The 21437-nt window shown below is 43.7% G+C and overlaps 2 protein-coding genes across 2 annotated transcripts; one reads left to right on the top strand and one right to left on the bottom strand.

Annotated features, from left to right (window-relative positions):
* Nucleotides 1–495: 495 nt before the first annotated feature.
* On the top strand, nucleotides 496–18151 carry ilf2 (interleukin enhancer binding factor 2). The gene is made up of 14 exons (XM_061830368.1): nucleotides 496–651; nucleotides 1089–1148; nucleotides 1367–1409; nucleotides 1881–1985; nucleotides 2097–2174; nucleotides 8591–8693; nucleotides 10127–10192; nucleotides 10266–10382; nucleotides 10461–10539; nucleotides 10624–10711; nucleotides 17202–17263; nucleotides 17362–17476; nucleotides 17664–17754; nucleotides 17831–18151. Exons 1-14 carry the CDS (start codon nucleotides 647–649, stop codon nucleotides 17977–17979), a joined length of 1161 nt encoding a protein of 386 aa, XP_061686352.1. The 5' UTR covers nucleotides 496–646; the 3' UTR covers nucleotides 17980–18151.
* Nucleotides 18152–19138: 987 nt separating this feature from the next.
* On the bottom strand, nucleotides 19139–21361 carry pex11b (peroxisomal biogenesis factor 11 beta). Its single transcript, XM_061830620.1, has 4 exons — nucleotides 21042–21361; nucleotides 20403–20518; nucleotides 19936–20137; nucleotides 19139–19734 (listed from the first exon to the last, which is right to left on the bottom strand). Exons 1-4 carry the CDS (start codon nucleotides 21095–21097, stop codon nucleotides 19320–19322), a joined length of 789 nt encoding a protein of 262 aa, XP_061686604.1. The 5' UTR covers nucleotides 21098–21361; the 3' UTR covers nucleotides 19139–19319.
* Between the last annotated feature and the right edge of the window lie 76 nt (nucleotides 21362–21437).

Below are 21437 nucleotides of genomic sequence, written 5' to 3'. Positions count from 1 at the left end.
GCATGTTGATACGCAGCGAGTGAATTTTAATTAGCATGTTTGTTTCTTTCCACTTAATTAAGGAGCATGTTTCGACTAAAATTGCTTCAAAGTCATTGAGTGAGTTTACGTGTTACTTTATAATTTGGTCTCCCCTTTGATGCACCAATACATGAAGAACAGGTTAGACCCCTCTGGTAAGACTTTCTGAATGTGTCCATTGAAATGTTGAACCAATCCATCCATCCAACTCACAATCACACCTAGGGACAATTTAGAGATTCCGATTAATGCATGTTTGGCGATGTAGGAGGAACCCGGAGTGCCCGGAGAAAACCCACGCAGGCATGGGGAGAACATGCAAACTCCACAAGGACGAGGCCGGAATTTGAACCCCTGTCCTCAGAACTGTGAGGCCAACTCTCAACAGCTATCCACCATGCCGCCCATGTTTAACCAGTCAGCATGAATAACATTTGTGAGGTGCCGTTTTTCAGTGACCGTACGCATTTACTGACCCGAACCAGACGGTGGCAGTATTGCTCCCAATGGTTAATTAACAAAAACATCGAAGAAGAAAGGGGAAGTGTTTGCCGAACCTTCGAAGGCGCTTGTCTCAATTCTCCTGCAAATTTGTTTTCGGTTCGTTGCCAAAACGTCGTACGCAATGAGGTAGGAAAGTAAACTGTTTATACTCAAAGCTTGTATTCATGTGTGATTGACTCTATTGTGCAGGAATTTGTTAATTGTTTTCCCAATCTTTTGTTCTCCTGGCTTCACATTATTGCGGGCGATAGCTTAGCCTAAAATTGGCCAGTGATGTTCAGAAAGGATTTTTTTTTTAAATATGTATTGTACATTCTGGGTCCAATTTAGCTCGAGTGTCTCAATGTGTCCGTTTATATTTGAGTTCCTATAATTCCGCTTGTTGTAAATCTAGATGAATAATTTACCGGTTAGCATATCTATTCGCCAAGATGGTTGCTAGCTCGCTGGGTGGGTGATTGAATGAATGAAGGACTCACTTGACACGTGTTTATATCAATACACATTTCCCCCTAAAATTTCTGACACGAACATTTCAGAAACGATTTTATGTTTGTGTTCAGAGGGGACCGCGGCAGGGGTAGAGGAGGCCGCTTTGGGTCCCGTGGAGGAATGGTCCAAGGGTGAGTTGAGCTGCCAGGTTGCTGTGCTAGTAACGGATAATGTTGCAGATATTAACAAAAATCAGTTGTCGCTTAGTATATGATTATTATGTACCACACGGTAGTAATTATACATCACCCGTTAATATGATATTTCATTCTGTATATTGTTTACATTTGGTATTTTTCCTTTGCTGTTAAGGTAATACATAACTTTGTATGTTTCATTCCCTATTTAGGTATCGTCCATTTGTTCCACACATCCCGTTCGATTTTTATGTGGTAAGTACATAAAATATTGACTGAATCGCATGGCAATTATGTCATATTTGCTTTTACAGCATAATGTCAGGTTTATGAGTTCATTTTTAAAATTGTTCAATGTAATAAAATGTGGTGAGATGTCTTGAGTTTGTGTTGAAAAACCCCATGTCTGAATTGCACTACTTGCACCATGCTGTATAAATCCACTCCAAGTTACTGCTAAAAGAACAGAGTAGTGACTCAATAACTATTCTAAAAGCACCGACTCAAACAACGTCAAAATAGTGATATATTTTTTTAATAATGACTCATAGTGAGCTGGAGATTTTTGACAAATTTGCAAAATGTTGATCAATTCATTTAGCCCCTTTTTTCATGAGTGTCATCATTCCTGGCTTACAACTATAATTTCAGCATTCCATAGTTTTTTTGTGACTTGATTGTGTCATTCATGTAGTTTATATTCCAAGAAATAATGTTTCTCGCCAGTGTGAGATGGCCTTCCCCAGAGTGAAACCAGCACCTGATGAGAGTGCTTTTAGTGAGTGTTTGCTCAAAAGAAATCAAGACCTTAGTCCGACGCCGACAGAACAGGTCAGTCACAGCATTGTCATATTCACTATGACTTACCGTTGTTCAAACATGTTTCAATTGCAAAGTACATGATATGACTTGCGTTTTAACTGTCTGTATCTACACTTACAGTCGTCCATCTTGTCACTGGTCACGAAGATCAACAATGTCATCGATAACCTGATTGTTGCACCTGGTAATTTTGAAGTGGTGAGTAATATCTCAATCAATATTTTAATTACTGTTATAAAATCATGGAATAATTTTAGCTGTAAACTTGACTGCAGTTTGAGCATGCTACATACTCCAACACCAATGCAAGAGAAAGGGCATAATCACAGCAAATACAAACAGTATCTGAGTTACAACTTTATTGGTTCCGACAAACCAGTCATAAGTCAGACTGGTGGTAGATCGGAGCATATACAAAATGGCTGACACAAGGGTTATACTCTATGGTAGGAGTGGCCAACCAGTCAGATATGAAGAGCCACATTTTTTCATCCGTTACCCCAAAGAGCGACATCATACACATCAAAGAATCATCTCATATACATGGATAGCATTCCCTTTACTCACATACCTTTGGTCAACCACATTTATTGTAAATGTCACACACCAACAAAATGAGAAAAATCCACTTCTACATATTACAAAGACCACAGGCCAGTAGTTAAAAAATAATCAGATTGTGTGCTCTCTCACTTAGGCAAAGCACCAGTTCAACCAAGTCTTGTATGCCATAATTCTCATGTAATGAAACACTAAAATACTCACATGATAGGAGGTCTGAGTGCAACTGTGAATCAGTAGCCATGCTAATGTCCAATATTATCTGTTCAACACTGTGGCAGGACTGTTTGCCACCCCTTCTCTAGGATATCAATTTATTGCATTTCTAAGTACAGTGTATACTCTGTTCTCGAACGTCCCCCCTCTCGAACAAATCTGCTTTCGAGCGAAAATTTCCAGAAAGATTTCCTTCCTCGAACGAAAATCCAGTACTCGAACGCCCCCGAAAAAAAAACAGAACTAACATAACGCGCACGACCGACCAGATGACCCACAACGTGCTATGTTATTATGAATTGGGGTGCTCGGGAAAAAACTCAGAAATAAAATAACTTATGCGGCCCGACCAGCTGACCCACGACTCGCATTGTTATTGTGAATTGGAACGCCCCAGAAATAACATAACGTGCGCAGCCCGACCAGCTGACCCGCGACGCGCTTTGTTATTGTGTATAATGCAGCCTCTATACGCAGACATGCCCCGGTAGCTACATTTACTGACAGTTTTTTTTTCTTCCTATTGAGGACTATTAACCCCCAATCATGGCTCCAAAGAAGTGGTACTAGATAAATTAATTGGGAAAAGAACTTCCACAGGGCAAGTCAACCCCACCAAAGAGATTTGATAGTTTTGAATTGCTTTTTTCTTGTGAACTTTGTTGCATCAACATTTCTGCATTTTTATTTTGTTTCAAAGATTTCATTAACTTGAGTTAATGTTTTTTTATGTGCCTTTTGTAAAAACAAAGTAGTGGTAGGGGAGAGTGTAGCTCGACAGCATAGGATGGTGGTGTGTAGGATGACTCTGGTGGTGGGTAGGAAGATTAAGAAGACAAAGGTAGAGCAGAGAACCATGTGGTGGAAGCTGAGAAAGGAAGAATGTTGTGCGGCCTTTCGGAAAGAGGTGAGACAGGCTCTCGATGAACAGCAGAAGCTCCCGGAAGACTGGATTACGACAGCCAAGCAGGGTTCGCACGCGGCCCTAAAAGTCCCTAAAAACCCCTAAATTTTCGAATGTGCATTTAGGGGCTCCTAAAAGTCCTTAAACAGGGTTCGCACGCGACCCTAAAAGTTCCTAAAAACCCCTAAATTTTCGAAGGTGCATTTAGAGGCTCCTAAAAGTCCTTTAAAAATCTGCGAAAACCGGTCAAGCCCCTAAAAAGGCGTTAAATTAAAAAAAAATCAAAGGGAGGACCTCTACCGCCAAAATTCTCCCTAAAAAAATATATTTTATTTAAAAAAAAAAGCGATCTGTCTGGCATCCAAAACAGCTGGAAATTGTCAACAGAAGTCACCCTGTTGACAACTAGTCGCCATCTTGTCGATATTCCATTGTTTACTTCCGCGAGTAGGCATTTCACTTCGTCTTCGTTACGACGTAGCGTAGTTCTTTCATCGATCCAACTTGTATCACGGGGAAGTGCATTTTTCAAGAAGCTTGGGTTGAAAGTAAGGAGTTTGGGAGCTGGGTTTGTCGAGATCAAAAAGATCGGCACGTTGTACTGCCATCTGTGCAAGCAGAGTTACCAGCTTGAAAAGATGGACATCAAAGCGTTGGAGTCGCACCGGAAAAAATGGAGACACGCTGATTTGGCGAAGACTCTCTCATCTTCCGTTGGTATGAATCTGTTTCTAAAATATCAAGATAGTGAAGCATCAACTTCAGGCAGTTGTACTAGCAGTGCATGCGCACCTACAGTTGTCCACCCATCGACTTCAACCAGCCAGAAGTCAGGCTTTATGAACGAAGTTCAATACACGAAGACGGACTCGTTAAAGGCAGAGATCGTGTGGACTTTAAAAGTGATCTGCAGGCATTACAGTTACAACTCTTGTGAAAATAATTCGAAAGTGTTTGCAGTCATGTTCCCGGACAGTGACATTGCTAAAAACTACCAGTGTGGGGAAAGGAAGACTTCGTACGTGGCTACATTTGGCATCGCTGCCCACTTTTCATCTCTACTGCCTCAAAGCCAAAAAAGCCAGAATAGAGACTGACATATCGACGCTTATTGAGAAGGCTGACAGGCTGTGTGAGGAGGCAGAAGAAAAGAGGAATCTGAGGTTTATCACCGAGGCCAATGCACTCAGAGGCAGAGCAAAGGACAAGAGAGCCACTTTGGGACCTCTGCAGCAACAAATAGAGGAGGGACTGGGTAGGTTTAAGGAGCTACAGTAGGGGTGCTGAGACAGACATCAGTAGAAGACATTTGTGTATATAGTTGCAATTGTAGTTAGAATCTGTTTTTCTGTATACTGTTATGTGAAGACGTTGACAATGGTCATATCAATGAGAAGTACCACAAGGGGCGACAGGTGATCACTGTCACAGGTACTGAGGTACTGGAAAATTTGATGAACTAAGAATGGTTGATGCCACCATTGGGTGAGTCTTTTTTTCCCTACTGTTGATTTCCCACAAGGGCCCAAAGTTTTTCGTGTCTGCCCTAAATTTTTTCCGTGTCAGCCCCTAAGAATGCCTCTTAAAAGCCCTTAAATTTTTTTGGTCAGACTGAATATGAACCCTGTCAAGGTAATCAGAGAGACATGCTGGAGAGTACTTGGTGGTGGAACCCCAAAATACAGGGAGTCATACAAGAAACGAGATTAGCGAAGAAGTGGGACACTGAGAGGACTGAGGAGAGGCGAAAGGAGTACACCGAGATGCAACGTAGGGCAAAAGTAGAGGTGGCAAAGGCTAAACAAGATGCATATGAAGACATGTACACTGGGTTGGACATGAAAGGAGAAAAGGTTGGCCAGACAGAGGGATAGAGATGGGAAAGATGTGCAGCAGGTAAGGGTGATTAAGGATAGAGATGGAAATGTGTTGACTGGTGCCAGTAGTGTGCTAAATAGATGGAAAGAATACTTTGATAAGTTGATGAATGAAGAAAATGAGAGAGAAGGAAGAATTGATGAGGCAAGTGTGAAGGACCAGGAAGTGGCAATGATTAGTAAGGGGGAAGTTAGAAAGGCACTGCAAAGGATGAAAAATGGAAAGGCAGTTGGTCCTGATGACATACCGGTGGAGGTATGGAAGCAATTTGGAGAGATGGCTGTGGAGTTTTTGACCAACTTATTCAACAGAATACTAGTGGGCGAAAAGATGTCTGAAGAATGGAGGAAAAGTGTTCTAGTTCCCATTTTAAGAACAAAGGGGATGTTCAGAGCTGTGGGAATTATAGAGGAATAAAGTTGATGAGCCACACAATGAAGTTATGGGAAAGAGTAGTGGAGGCTAGACTCAGGACAGAAGTAAGTATCTGCGAGCAACAGTATGGTTTCATGCCTAGAAAGAGTACCACAGATGCATTATTTGCCTTGAGGATGCTAGTGGAAAAGTACAGAGAAGGTCATAAGGAGCTACATTGTTTCTTTGTGGATCTAGAGAAAGCTTATGACGAAGTACCAAGAGAGGAACTGTGGTACTGCATGCGTAAGTCGGGTGTGGCAGAGAAGTATGTTAAAATAGTACAGGACATGTATGATGGCAGCAGAACAATGGTGAGGTGTGCCTTAGGTGTGACAGAAGAATTTAAGGTGGAGGTGGGACTGCATCAGGGATCACCTCTGAGCCCCTTCCTGTTTGCAGTGGTAATGGATAGGCTGACAGATGAGGTTAGACTGGAATCCCCTTGGACCATGATGTTCGCAGATGATATTGTGATATGCAGTGAAAGCAGGGAGCATGCAGAGGAACAATTAGAAAGATGGAGACATGCACTGGAAAGGAGAGGAATGAAGATTAGCCGGAGTAAAACAGAATATATGTGCGTGAATGAGAAAGGTGGAGGCGGAAGAGTGAGGCTACAGGGAGAAGAGATAGCGAGGGTGGAGGACTTCAAATATTTAGGGTCAACAATCCAGAGCAATGGTGAGTGTGGTAAGGAAGTGAAGAAACAGGTCCAAGCAGGTTGGAACAGCAGGCGAAAGGTATCTGGTGTGTTGTGTGACAGAAGAGTCTCTGCTAGGATGAAGGGCAAAGTTTACAAAACAGTGGTGATGTACGGATTAGAGACGGTGCCAGTGAAGAAACAACAGGAAGCAGAAGTGGAGGTAGCAGAAATGAAGATGTTGAGGTTCTCGTTCGGAGTCAGCAGGTTGGATAGGATTAGAAATGAGCTCATTAGAGGGACAGCCAAAGTTGGATGTTTTGGAGACAAGATTCGAGAGAGCAGACTTCGCTGGTTTGGACATGTTCAAACGCGAGAGAGTGAGTATATTGGTGAAAGGGTGCTGAGGATGGAGCTGCCAGGCAAAAGAGCAAGATGAAGACCAAAGAGAAGGTTTATGGATTTTGTGAGGGAAGACATGAGGGCAGTTGGGGTTAGAGAGGAAGATGCAGAAGATAGGCTAAGATGGCAAAAGATGACACACTGTGGTGACCCCTAACGGGACAAGCTGAAAGGAAAAGAAGAACACTTTTTGTAAAAATAAAAAGCAATTTTCTTAGCTTTTTTCCCCCCGCCATTATTGCTTGTTTAAAGTTATTCTCCAATTTTGTCAATAAAAAAAAAAAGTTTACAAGGATGGGGGCTGAGTCCCTACAGATACGCCAATGCACTCCCAACCTAGCTTACTTTACCACTAATAGCATACATTTTAAGCAAAAAAAAATGTATTAAATTATTTCATTATATAAAGTATTTATATAGTATAGTATAAATATTTAAACTATACGTATATTTGTACTATGCAGTTTATCATCAGAAACAATTAAAACTAAATGCTTTAAAAAGCCAATTTTTTACGCTTGGAACGCATTATTTCTTTTTCCATTAATTGGAATGGTAAATATCGATTTGGATTTCAAACAAATCACTTCTGGAACGGATTGTGGTCGAGAACCAAGATTGTACTGTACTCGCGTAGTGTTTCACGACTATAAGACACACTTAAAAGTCTTACATTTTCTCCAAAATGGATTGGGCACCTTATAATGCAGAGTGCCTTATGTGTGCACCGACGTCCAAAACCCATAACTGACTGGCAGCATTTCCTGCCGACACGCTGCTTATATCGAGGAAAAGTGGGCGTGGGAGAGGACACTCAAGGCACCCCCACACCCCCAGAAGGTATATAATGCCAATATGTGTTTTGTGCAAAACAACATCGTGTTGGCTAAGCACCCCCATAAATGGCACCAACAAAGAGACACTTTTACGAAGCACAGTTTAAACTACAAGCTATCAGTTACACGGAGGGATATGGGAATCGGATCATTCACGAGCGAATTCAAGATTTTTTTTTATTTTTACAGTAAATTAATATAAAATTGTACTGTATAAAAAGAGATGTTACTGTGGCGGTATCTATTTACTTAGTGAAGTGTTCGAATGCTGCTGTTATTGTGAGATGCTGCACTGCCATAACTGTCGCAGACAATGTAATGTTGCCACAACTATCTCATGCACTTTACTTTAAAATCATACCTAATAGGCATCTGCCGGACGTGGTCGTGAGTATGGGCGGTCATAACTCTCCCACATCGTAACTCAGACACTGATTGTAAAACCACCCAATGAAAACTGGTGGTACGACAGTGAGTGTGCCTTCTTGTGCTGTGCGATGATGTAATTTTATGGGGTTATGGCAGTTTTTGTTTTTCATTCAGTAGTGACAATAATGTTTGTCCGCGTTGTGTTCTGGGATTACAAACCTTTTGGTTAACAAATTTCTCTAATTTGTAATTTTGAGAATTTGCCTTGAAAAAGCAACTTTGTCACATTTTCATGGTTACCAAAGGGTCAAATCCATCAAAAAAAAAAAAAAAATACTACTGTGAAGTACATAGTTAACATGTCAATGCTGAAATGTGTTTTCCTTTGCAGCAAATTGAAGAAGTGCGTCAGGTGGGCTCATACAAAAAGGGTACAATGACAACCGGCCACAATGTCGCTGATCTGGTTGTGATCCTCAAGATTCTTCCAACATGTGAGTGCAGGGACCGGTGTTTTGAAAATCGTTTGTATTGAATATCGAATACAATAAACATGGTAATGAATACTAAAATGAGAATATAATAATGAAATAAATACAATAAACGTAAAAAATACACACGGAAAAATAAAGAACAAGAACCAGCCATTCCAAATGTCATTCTCTTTTATCTAAATATACCTACACAACAGTTCAACTTTTTTTTTTTTAAACACTCCATGAATGTTATTTTTCAAAAGCTGAAATAAATTTGTCAGTTTGAACCATTTCCCTCTTTTGGCAACCACACCCCTAGCTCTCTCTCAACTGGTCGGTGGAGTAACGTTTTAACAAGCCTTCAAACTAAGATACAGATACGCCACGAAAATGAATTTAAAGTGCATGAAAATTTTAACTTACCATAACGTTAAATCAATGGGAGCCCTGAGCTTGTTTCTCTCCAGTGAGATATATCCAGTCTTATTACGTTGTTTTGTTTTGGTTGCTGTCACCCCAGAAAACCCCGGTTCACAGATATGTCCGAAATGAGAGAAATCTTTGCAGTAGCTCTCATAATATGAACACGCCTGTGAGCGATTTCCCTCTGGATAACCATCTTATTCCCGTGTGTAAGAAAATCTCTTCACAAAGCTCCTAAAAAGAGTGCGAGTTAAAGGAGTGTTTTGATGTGCTTAATAACTTTCTTTTTCTTGGAAGTTGTAGGCTCTTCTTCAATCTCTTCACTGGGCCTTTTCCCCATCGAAAGGAAATTTTCCAAAGAAATTTAGGCTATAAAAGCATAAAACTAAAGGAATTATTCGAATTTCTGCCCACAACACCGTGTTAAAATGATCTTTGGACAGGAGGCGGGGTACAACCTGAACTGATTGCCAGGGAGTTGCAGGACACACAGGAACAATCAACCATTTGTACTCACAATCACACCCAAGGGAAATTTAGGGACTACATGTTTTTGGTATGAGGGAGGGGGCAGGAGTAGCTGGAGAAAACCCATGCATGCACGGGGAAAACATGCAAACTCTTTACAGGCAGGGCCAGGATTTGAACTCCGATCCTCAGAAATGTGAGGCAGACACTCTTTAACCAGTCGGTCACCGTGCCGCCTCATGTGAATCCAGTTTTACTCTATTCAGGTGCAGAGTGTTATGTAATTGTGTAATTCCATTGTTATTAAACAAATTATGTATGTCGGTTGAAGTCCATCTTTCAGAGGCTTAACGAAGCTATTCTGTATTTCACGATGCTCAATATTGACCATTTGCACAAAGAAACTAGTTTCACAGTATAAAGGCAAAATGGAAAAATACTATGCATTTTTACATCCAGATGTCTTAATATTGGAATATGTTAAGACACCATGGCACTATAATGAATTGTAAAAAAAAAAAAAAAACCTATTCTCCCTTAAGTTTGATTCTGTGTTTTAGTGGAGGCTGTTGCAGCCCTGGGCAACAAAGTGGTGGATACTCTTCGCACCCAAGACCCTGCTGAAGGTATCCCTGGAGCACTTAAAACATAGTGAAAATCCATCCATCCATCTACTTGAAAATTTGATGTGTTTATCAGTGCTGTCAATGCTGACCAACGAGACAGGCTTTGAGATCAGCTCAGCGGACGCTACTGTTAAGATCCTCATCACCACCGTCCCTCCCAACCTACGCAAACTGGACCCAGAGCTACACTGTACAAGCCACACCCACATGCTCACATACATAAAAGACAAGTCATGCCTGTTAAGTTATTTTACTGTTTCCTCTGCAGTGGACATCAAAGTTCTGCAAAGCGCCCTCGCTGCTATCCGCCACGCCCGGTGGTTTGAGGAAAATGCTTCTCAATCCACGTGAGGTCCCTTTTGCTTTTGATAATACTTGGCATTCTCCAAAAGCCTTCACCAAAAGGTTTTGCGTCATTTCCTGATATTCAGGGTTAAAGTGTTGATCCGCCTTCTGAAGGACCTCAGGCTGCGCTTCCCTGGCTTTGAGCCTCTCACTCCATGGATTTTGGACTTACTGGTAAACTCATACACAATATACAAGACTGTCAAGTTGTTATTGAATGTTCGTATTTTGTCGCGGAAATTACTGGTCGCTGACTATATAATCACAGCAATTGTTTTGGATCTACAGTCCCTTGTGAAAGTATTCGGCCCCCTTGCACTTTTCAACCTTTCGGGACATTTCAGGCTTCAAACATAGAGATATAAAATAAACATTTTGTCAAGAATCAACAAGTTGGACAATTATTAAGCGGAATGAAATTTATTGGATGTTTTATACTTTTTTTTAACAAATTAAAAAAAAATGAAAAAGTGGCGCATGCAATATTATTCGGCCCCTTTACTTTCAGTGCCGCAAACTCACTCCAGAACCTCAGTGAGGATCTCTGAATGATCCAATGTTGACCGATGATGATTAAATAGAATCCACCTGTGTGTAAACAAGTATCCGTATAAATGCACCTGCTTTGTGATAGTTTCAGGGTTCTGTTTAAAGTGCAGAGAGCATCATGAAGACAGGTCCGAGACACTGTTTTGGAGAAATTTAAAGCCGGATTTGGATACAAAAATATTTCCCAAGCTTTAAACATCTCAAGGAGCAATGAGCAAGCAATCATATTGAAATGGAAAGAGAACAGAGGAGGTAAATTGTCTGGGGCTTCATCCTCCTGGTAGGGTCATCCATGGCAAACAGGTCCTAGGTGAGGGACCAGACAAAGTACGACTCCAAAACCCCTATGATGACTACAAAAATTGAATCTTGGTTTTCCTTGTCCTGACGCAGGTTACCGGGGGCCCCGTCTGCAGCCAGGCCTGGAGGTGGGGCTCGAAGGCCGAGCGCCTGGTGACCGGGAGTGCACTCATGGGGCTCGGCCCGGCACAGCCCGAAAGGGTAAAATGGGTTGCCCTTCCCATGGTTCACCACCTGTGAGAGGGGCCATAGGAGTCGGGTGCAATGTGAGCTGGGATGTGGCCATAGGCAGGGACCTTGGCAAACCGATCCCCAGCTACAGAAACTAGCTCTAGGGACATGGAATGCCACCTCTTTAGCAGGGAAGGAGCTGGTTGGTGCATGTAGTGGAGTTGGTGCATGTGGTCAAGACGTTCCGACTAGATATAGTGGGAGTCGCCTCTACGCACCACTTGGGCTCTGGCACCACTCCTCTTGAGAGGGGTTGGACTCTGTTCCACTCTGGAGTTGCCCACGGAGAGAGACGCCGAGCAGGTGTGGGTATACTTATTGCTTCACGGCTCGGGGCCTGTATGTTGGGGTTTACCCCAGTGGATAAGAGGGTAGCCTCCCTCTGCCTGCAGGTAGAGGGACGGGTCCTGACTGTTGTGCTGATGCACCAACAGCATGCAGTGGACCCACCCTTTTTGGAGTCCTTAGAGGGAGTGCCGGAGAGCGCCCCCTCTGGCGACTTCATCATTCCATTGGGGGACTTCAATGACAGTGAGACCTGGAAGGGCGTGATTGGGAAGAACGGCCCCCCTCGATCAGAACACGAGTGGTGTTCTGTTAGTGGACTTCTGTGCTCATCGCGGATTGTCCATAACAAACACAATGTTCAGGCATAAGGGTGTTCACATGTCCACATGGCACCAGGTCGCAGTTCGATGATCAACTTTGTAGTTGTGTCGTTGGACTTGCGACCGCATGTCTTGGACACTCAGGTAAAGAGAGGGACGGAGCTGTCAACTGATCACCACCTGGTGGTCAGTTGGCTCCGATTGGTGGGGGGAGATGCCAGTCCAACGTGGCAGGCCCAAACTATTGTGAGGGTCTGTTGGGAATGGTTGGCAGATTCCCCTGTCAGAAGGAATTTCAACTCTCACCTCCAAAAGAACTTTGCTCACGTCCCAGAGGAGGCGGGGGGTATTGAATGTGGACGTGGACGATGTTCCGCGCCTCCATTACTGAGGCGGCTGACCGGAGCTGTGGCTGTAAGATGGTCGGTGCCTGTCGTGGCGGCAACCTACGAACACGTTGGTGGACACCAACAGTGAGGGATCCTGTCAGGCTGAAGAAGGAGTCCTATTGGGCATTTCTGGCCTGTGGGATTCCCGAGGCAGTTGATAGGTATTGGCTGGTCAAGTGGAATGCAGCTTCTGTGATCGCTGAGGCAAAAACCCAGGTGTGGGAGGAGTTCGGTGAGGCCATGGAGAACAACTTTGAGGAAATTCTGGTCCACTGTCCGGCGTCTCAGGAGACAGGGTTCGCACGCGGCCCTAAAAGTCCCTAAAAACCCCTACATTTTCGAAGGTGCATTTAGGGGCTCCTAAAAGTCGCACCGGAAAAACAGGAGACACGCTGATTTGGCGAAGACTCTCTCATCTTCCGTTGGTATGAATCTGTTTCTAAAATATAGCAGTGCATGCGCACTAGGGATCGCAAAAAAACGCTTACTTTCATAACCGGTTTTAACCGAACAGCTGTAGCAAAAAAAAAAAAAAAAAAAAGCGATTAACCGGTTTTAAAACCGGTACCATAGTGGTTTACATAATTCACCCGCGGGACCTCGACTTGGGGTGCGGTGTTCCGCACGGACTGTTTTTGTTGTTGCTCTTCCGGAGTGACGAGTTCACAGAGTTCCCCCCGTAATGCGAGTAGTGTTTCGATGTCTGCCAATAAAACAAGTTTACTCCCATACTTTGGAGCGTTTCCTCGATGCCATGTTTGATGTTTCTTTGATTTAACTGAATGTTCTTTTGAGTCCAACATTACTCTTACAGCGAAACTTGAAAAAAGTGGAAATGATGTTGAAAAAATAGCACAATGTGGAGTACTGGAACCGGAAGAAATGATTGGAAATTTTAACCGATTTCGAAAGTCCGATTACGGTTTCGGTTTTAGAAAAAACGGTTATAACCGGTTATTTGTAACCGGTTGCGATCCCTAATGCGCACCTACAGTTGTCCAGCCAGAAGTCAGGCTTTATGAACGTAGTTCAATACACGAAGACTGACTCATTAAAGGCAGAGATCGTGTGGACTTTAAAAGTGATCTGCAGGCATTACAGTTACAACTCTTGTGAAAATAATTCGAAAGTGTGTGCAGTCATGTTCCCAGACAGTGACATTGCTAAAAACCACCACTGTAGGGAAAGGAAGACTTCGTACCAGGCTACATTTGGCATCGCTGCCATCTCTACTGCCTCAAAGCCAAAAAAGCCAGAATAGAGACTGACATATCTACGCTTATTGAGAAGGCTGACAGGCTGTGTGAGGAGGCAGATGAAAAGAGGAATCTGAGGTTTATCACTGAGGCCAATGCACTTAGAGGCAGAGCAAAGGACAAGAGAGCCACTTGGGCACCTCTGCAGCAACAAATAGAGGAGGCACTGGGTAGGCTCAAGGAGCTAGAGTAGGGGTGCTGAAACAGACATCAGTAGAAGACATTTGTGTATATAGTTGCAATTGTAGTTAGAATCTGTTTTTCTGTATACTGTTATGTGAAGACGTTGACAATGGTCATATCAATGAGAAGTACCACAAGGGGCGACAGGTGATCACTGTCACAGGTACTGAGGTACTGGAACATTTGATGAACCAAGAACGGTTGATGGCACCATTGGGTAAGTCTTTTTTCCTTACTCTTGATTTCCCACGATGGCCCTAAATTTTTTCCCTGTCGGCCCTAAATTCTTTCTGTGTCAGCCCTAAATTTTTCGTGTCAGCCCCTAGGAATGCCCCTAAAAAGCCCTTAAATTTTTGGGGTCAGACTGAGTGTGAACCCTGGGAGGGGGGAGCAGTGCACCGTCAACACTGTGTACAGTGGGGACGGGGCGCTGCTGACCTCAATTCGGGATAGAAGTCGGTGGGGAGAATACTTCAAAGTCCTCAATTCCACCAAAACGCCTTCCCATGAGGAAGCTTAGTCTGGGTGCTCTGAGACGGGCTCTTCTATCTCTGGGGTTGAGGTCACCGAGGTGGTTAAAAAGCTCCTTGGTGGCAGGGCCCCGGGGGTGGATGAGATTCGCCCGGTGTTCCTAAAGGCTCTGGATGTTGTTGACTGTCCTGGTTGACATGCCTCTGCAACATCATGTGGACATCGGGGACAGTGCCGCTGGATTGGCAGACTGGGTTGGTGGTCCCCCTTTTCAAGAAGGGTGACCGGAGGGTGTGTTCCAACTATAGAGAGATCACACTCCTCAGCCTCCCTGGTGAAGTCTTACTCAGGGGTATTGGAGAGGAGGGTCCATCGGGAAGTTGAGACTTTGATTCAGGAGGAGCAATGTGGTTTTCGTCCTGGCCGTGGAACAGTGGACCAACTCTACACCCTCTGCAGGATCCTCGAGGGTCCATGGGAGTTCACCCAACCAGTCTACATGTGTTTTGTGGACTTGGAGAAGGCATTCGACTGTGTCCCTCGGGGAGTCCTGTGTGGTATTCTTCAGGAGTATCAGGTACTGAATCCCCTGATACGAGCTGTTCGGTCCCTGTACAACCGTGGTCAGAGTTTGGTCCGCATTGCCGATAATAAGTTTTACTCGTTTCTGGTGAGAGTTGGAATCCGCCAAGACTGCCCTTTGTCACCGATTTTGTACATAACTTTTATGGACAGAATTTGTAGGTGCAGCCGATGCGTAGACTGTGTCCGGTTTGGTGGCCTCAGCATCGCATCTCTGCTCTTTGCAGATGATGTGGTTCTGTTGTCTTTATCAAGCCATGATCTCCAGCTTTCACTGGAGCGATTCATAGCCGAGTGTGAAGCGGCTAAGATGAGAATCAGCACCTTCAAATCCGAGACAATGGTCCTCAGTCAGAAAAGGGTGGCGTGCCCTCTCCAGGTCGGGTATGAGATCCTTCCCCAAGTGGAGGAGTTAAAGTATCTTGGGGTCTTGTTCACGAGTGAGGGAAGAATGGAGCGGGTTGATCGACAGACAGATCGATGCAGCGCCTGCAGTGACACGGACTTTGTATCGGTCCGTTGTTGTAAAGAGGGAGCTAAGTCGAAAGGGCAAGCTCTCAATTTTCCAGTCAATCTACTTTCATATGGGCATGAGCTGTGGGTCGTGACCGAAAGAAAAAGCTCCCGTATACAAACGGCCGAAATGAGATTCCTCCGCAGGGTGTCCGGGCTCTCCCTTAGGGATAGGGTTAGAAGCTCGGTCATCAGGGATGAGCTCAGTGTCGAGCTGCTCCTCGTCCGCATTGAGAGGAGCCAAAACGCCTCGGGATCCCTCCGGAAGAGCTGGAAGAAGTGGCTGATTAAAGGGAAGTCTAGGTATCCCTGCTGAAGCTACTTCCCCCGATCTTACCTGGAAAAGCGATGGATGGATGGATGGATGGATGGATGGATGGATGATGGATGGATGGAACCACTGCAAATTACCAAGACCCGACCGTCCCTCTAAACCTTCACATCGAACAAGCAGAAGATGGATCAGAGATGCAGCCAAGAGGCCCATGATCACTCTAGATGAACTGCAGAGCTCTACAGCTGAGGCGGGAGAGTCTGTCCATAGGACGACAATCAACCATACACTGCACAAATCTGGCCTTTATGGAAGAGTGGCAAGAAGAAAGCCATTTCTACAAGACATCCATAAAAAGTCCCATTTAAAGTTTGCCAGAAGCCACCTGGGAGACACACCAAACATGTGGAAGAAGGTGCTCTGGTCAGATGAAAACAAAATTGAACTTTTTGGCCACAGCAAAACGATATGTTTGGCATGAAAGCAACACAGCTTATCACCCTGAACACAACATCCCCAGTGTCAAACATGGTGGTAGCAGCCCCATGGTTTGGGCCTACTTTTCTTCAGCAGGGACAGTGAGGATGGTTAAAATTGATGGAAAGATGAATGGAGCCAAATGCAGGACCATTCTGGAAGAAAACCTGTTGGAGTCTGCAAAAGACCTGAGACTGGGATGCAGATTTATCTTCCAACAACAATGATCCAAAACATAGAGCCAAATCTACAATGGAATGGTTCACAAAAAATGTATCCTGATGTTAGAATGGCCAAGTCAAAGTCCAGACCTGAATCCAATCAAGAATCTGTGGGCGGAGCTGAAGACTGCTGTTCACAAACGCTCTCCATCCAACCTCACGGAGCTCGAGCTGTTTTGCAAGGAAGAATAAATTTCAGTCTCTCAATCTGCAAAATTTAGAGAGGCATACCCCAAGCGACTTGCAGCAAAAGGTGACGTTACAAAGTATTAATGCAAGGGGGCCCCAATAATATTGCATGCCCCCCTTTTCAGATTTTATTTGTTAAAAAAGCTTAAAATATCCAATAAATTTCGTTCCACTTCACAATTGTGTCCCACTTGATTCTTGACAAAAAACTGGAAAAGAAACACTGGGAGTTACTTGGTGCACAATATTTGATTTGCCCCCTTGGCTGCCTCGTCACGGAGTTGTTAATTGTCTATGACTCATTGATTGGCTTTGCAAATTATGCGTCATCATAAATGCTCTTTATCGGCCAATGTCACCAATTAAGTTGGTGTAAAATCTAGTTTAGTGTATAGCCTAACACCTGATGTGCATGTTCCAGGGTCATTCTGCAGTGATGAATAATCCATCCAGGCAGCCACTGTCTCTAAATGTGGCCTACAGGTCAGCTCCTGCTCACCTTTTTCCAGACACTGTCATGTTAGATTGTGAATTAACCCCACCACCATCTCACCGTTTGTTTCCTACGAAATGTTTTGAAGGCGGTGTCTGCAGATGTTGGCCGCCGGTCTCTTCCTGCCCGGTTCGGTGGGTATCACTGACCCCTGTGAGAGTGGAAACTTCCGAGTGCACACAGTCATGACTCTGGAACAGCAGGTAGATCTCTTCTTTTTGGTCTCTTTATTTGTACACTGGAACCCTGACTTCTGTGTTTAATTTGTTCCGTAACCAAGCCCTTACCTTGGTTTGTTAGTTAATCTCGTGACATTCTTAACTAACTTAACTGGTGTTTTTCATCCTATTTGTGGAAACAAAGTTCTGTGGCTTTGTGTATTTTGTGCAGGACATGGTGTGCTTCACAGCTCAGACACTGGTGAGGGTCCTGTCACACGGAGGTTTCAGGAAGATCCTCGGCTTGGATGGAGATGCTAGTTGTAAGATTTATAGGCCACAATAGATACACGCCTAAACATTGTGGTAGGTAATCATTTTATGTGATAATTATTGCAGATCTGGCTACCGAGATGTCTACTTGGGACGGTGTGATAGTGACCCCTTCCGAAAAGGCCTATGAGAAACCCCCGGAGAGGAAGGAGGAAGATGAGGCTCTGGATGAAGGAGGGGATGGAGAGGATGACAGCATGGAGACCCAGGATTGACACAGATGTATGGCTCACTGTTATTGTCTTAGTGAACTTAAATGTTTTGTTTTTTTATCCCCTCTTTCCAGTCTCTTGCTAAATTTGAGAGCTGTTCAGATGTTACCGGGACAAAAACACCAGCAGGATTCTGATTTTTGATCACATGTACAGAAAAAAAGAATTGGCTACAGATGTGACTTTTTTTTTTTAAGCGTTATTCTGAATAAAACTTTGCCCTAATGGAAGCAAAATTCTATTTGCCAAAATGGTCCACTCAACATGGTAAATTCACTGAATGGGCAGAAATAATTTTATTTCAATGTAAGATATTACCTTTTCTCAATACAGTATTACTTGTCAAATGAGCACCAATTTGATGAGACCAAATGGATGACAACTGTTCATGTACAAAAACAAACCCTATTTAAAGGGTCATGTTGAATAAAGATCTATTTTGAGGGAAAATCAGAACCAACATAGTTACCAGTGTAAGAATTTCAACAAGGCTTAATATGTTACCTGCAATTGTAAAGGATTATCTGATGCCAAAAATCTACCTATTTTCAGTTAAATTGCCAAATGTGTAGTCTGGGTCAGAACTGGTTGAAATTTGCAGCTCCTTAACCTCCATACCCTGAAGTAATATTACAATAGCCTTTTTGTTTTCACACGTTGCAAATTGTAGGAACAATAAAAACAAGCCCCCCCCCAAAAAAAAATACCACCAAATTACTACAAAACCACAATTTATGGCAAACAAGGATGCACACAATCTGTGGGCCACTAAATCAAATGCGTAAAATGTTGACAATGACGAGATTAAGTCGTTACGACTTAAAATTAATGTCTGAAGAGTGTCAGATTTCTCTTGACAACACTATCTCTTGTACATGGTAGATATTTTTTTCCAAATTTCAGCCTCTGCGCATTGCCAGATAAATCTAATTTGCCCTTGGTCTTTAGAATCAATATTGCCAAAGTGACAGACTACTAGCAATGAGACTAATGATTCAGATTTCGATTATCGTTGCAGGGCCAGAACGCTGCCCTTAATGTCAACATTTCTCTGTCTTTTGTTTGGCGAGAGGAAAACTTGGTTACAATCCAACTTTAACAAGCAGAAGACATCTGTAGGGAATGACACACAATACTTTTACAAATTCTCCAGATAATGTACTGAGCATAGTTGCATGCATTTATATTCATTTTTGATAGTTTCTAAAATTGCAACTTGTATAAAGAGGTGGTCAGTCTATACTAAAGGCCCAGGTACCAAATATACAACCCACCACCGACTCTGAGCTGATCCAAGTCTTAACGAAACTCCATTAAGTCATCGTTCCTCAATATCCATGACTTCATGGCTTGAGTTTAAGCCAGGGATGGACAATGGTGAGGATGGACAGCAAGGAAGAGGCCAGCCCACAGGCACCGACAAAGCCTGTCCCAGTGGGGTAAATGGCCAGGCGGTCCAGTGGGATGAAGATGTCGCACGAGTTCTTCAGCAGATCCAACAGAAGTGGTGGGTTGCCGTGCAGCACTGTCGCTAAAAGGTGGAGCCGCCCATGTAGCCACGTGGACAGGTAGGGCAGGGCGGCCGAAGCGGCAGCAGCTGGCGACGAGGGGGAGGACAGGTCAGGGGCCATCAGTGTGGGGCCCGGGTCACGTGAGGGGGGAGATTTGGCCGCTCTGTGGCGTCCTTCTCGCTCCATGAGAAGATGTAGTTCATACACATCACGAGTCAGGTTGAGGATCAGAGCAAAAAGGTAGTACCTGCAACATATGAGCACAGAAACATTGTACACACTATGAACAGAATGGCAACTAATGAAACAATGAGCACTATAAAAATGGCTTGTTATGGTCGCTGTGTACATAGTTAAGACGAAATTGTACAATGGTAAACCAAACTGAGATCCACCATATGGGAGAAACATGGTTATGGAAACACCAGTGACTGAAAAGTGGACTGACTTAAAAGATCTCTGGCTCCACTTGTGCTGGTCCAGTTTGGATATGAGGCCCGTCTTCCCCGCCCAGAGGACATTGTCGCAGGCGAAGTACATTGCTCTGTTGAGGTGGCTGACTGTGAGGCAAAGCCTCAGTATGCCGTCAGAGAGATGGATAGCCCTCTTTGCTGCCTCCATTGCCTCAACCGAGTTCCCCAGACGCAGCACTGAGACACAAGCACAATGTATTCACAACCTGGATGAAGTGGAAGAATTTACCTCGAAAGTTGCACACGGAGTTCATCCTTTGCATGAATAATTCTCTAGGTGTACTGGTACACGGGCTCCTCCTAGTGGTACGCTAAAGAATCACTGCCCGAGTATAGAGTGGGATTTCATTTTTTGTACAATATTAAATAAATAAAATTGTCTGAAGTCAACCAGCTCCACCTTAAAGGTTCAATTTCAGAGCTTCTACTGTATTTGGCTTACACTTCCTCGTCAGGCTCATGTGTGCTTCCAGTTGACTAACAGTTCTGCGAAGTTCTGCTCCTGCTCCACCTTTGTGCAGTGTGTAGCCCAGTAGTGTGCAGGCATATTGAGCAGCCCTGTAAAGCAAAAAATATATATTTTTTGGGGGGGGATTGCATAGTTTCCGTTTGGTTTTCCTCCCACAGTCCCCAAACATCCTTGTAAGGTTCAATCTAAATTATCAGGCATAAATAGTTATCTTTTTGTGCTATGCGAAATTATGTCACAACCACCGTACTTTTTTTGCACCCACATTCGATTGGGGCTGTTTAAGGTTTGTGGAACAACCTAAATTCACTATTTATGGCGCGTCAGAATGGCGCACACAGGTTCGAGCCACAAGAATGGAACTCCGTCGTAAATGTATTTTGATTTTATGTATTTATAACAGTGCACAGACTGGCGTGATGTTAGAACATCCGACCCCTCCATGTCAGCGTCGCAACTGCAGACGATACAAGTCGACATGGATGTGCTAAAATTTTATTTGACAGGTTTACGAACTGGCACTTCTTGAAAAGTTGCTAACTCCCAGTATTTCCGGTCGCATCAAAGATACTGAGCGTGTAACAAACGCAGCGAGGTAGTGAATAATATTACCGTATAATCCTCTCCTTGGCTTGGCTTTGCGAGTTGAACTGAACCCAGGAGTCCATTCTGGTTTAAGACTGACAGCTACTTGCTGGTCTCTTGCTACGAAGTTTTGGCTGCCAAGCCCCAATCAACGTCAATGGCTTCCCAACAGCGAGGGCCTTGATTACGCTTTCACACTTGTAAAAACTGGACGATAATCGTCAACTGCTCGAACATGGCGCTTATCCATAGACACTAAATTATTTCTCTAAAATGTTCTACTGCACATCTTTTCCGGATCGGTTTCACTACTACTTTCTTCCTCGCGGATTAACAAGGGACTGTTTGCTCTTTTCAATACATCTACTGCCCTCTCGTGGCTACAAAAAAGAATCGCCTAAAACACATTGAACAGGCCTTCTG

The sequence above is a fragment of the Syngnathoides biaculeatus genome, chromosome 1 (assembly GCF_019802595.1).
Source record: "Syngnathoides biaculeatus isolate LvHL_M chromosome 1, ASM1980259v1, whole genome shotgun sequence".
Taxonomy (NCBI): Eukaryota; Metazoa; Chordata; class Actinopteri; order Syngnathiformes; family Syngnathidae; genus Syngnathoides; species Syngnathoides biaculeatus.
This window is presented reverse-complemented; position numbering and strand designations above follow the sequence as displayed.

What these genes read in the sequence shown, in the direction of transcription:
- ilf2 (XM_061830368.1), top strand. An exon ending in GTCCGACGCCGACAGAACAG is followed by an intron (nt 1,986 to 2,096) that starts GTCAGTCACAGC and finishes CTACACTTACAG; the next exon opens with TCGTCCATCTTGTCACTGGT. An exon ending in CACCCAAGACCCTGCTGAAG is followed by an intron (nt 10,193 to 10,265) that starts GTATCCCTGGAG and finishes TGTGTTTATCAG; the next exon opens with TGCTGTCAATGCTGACCAAC.
- pex11b (XM_061830620.1), bottom strand. Translation starts at nt 21,097, where the DNA reads ATGGACTCCTGGGTTCAGTTCAACTCGCAAAGCCAAGCCAAGGAGAGG. An exon ending in CATGAGCCTGACGAGGAAGT is followed by an intron (nt 20,138 to 20,402) that starts GTAAGCCAAATA and finishes CTTGTGTCTCAG; the next exon opens with TGCTGCGTCTGGGGAACTCG. An exon ending in TGGAGCCAGAGATCTTTTAA is followed by an intron (nt 19,735 to 19,935) that starts GTCAGTCCACTT and finishes CATATGTTGCAG; the next exon opens with GTACTACCTTTTTGCTCTGA.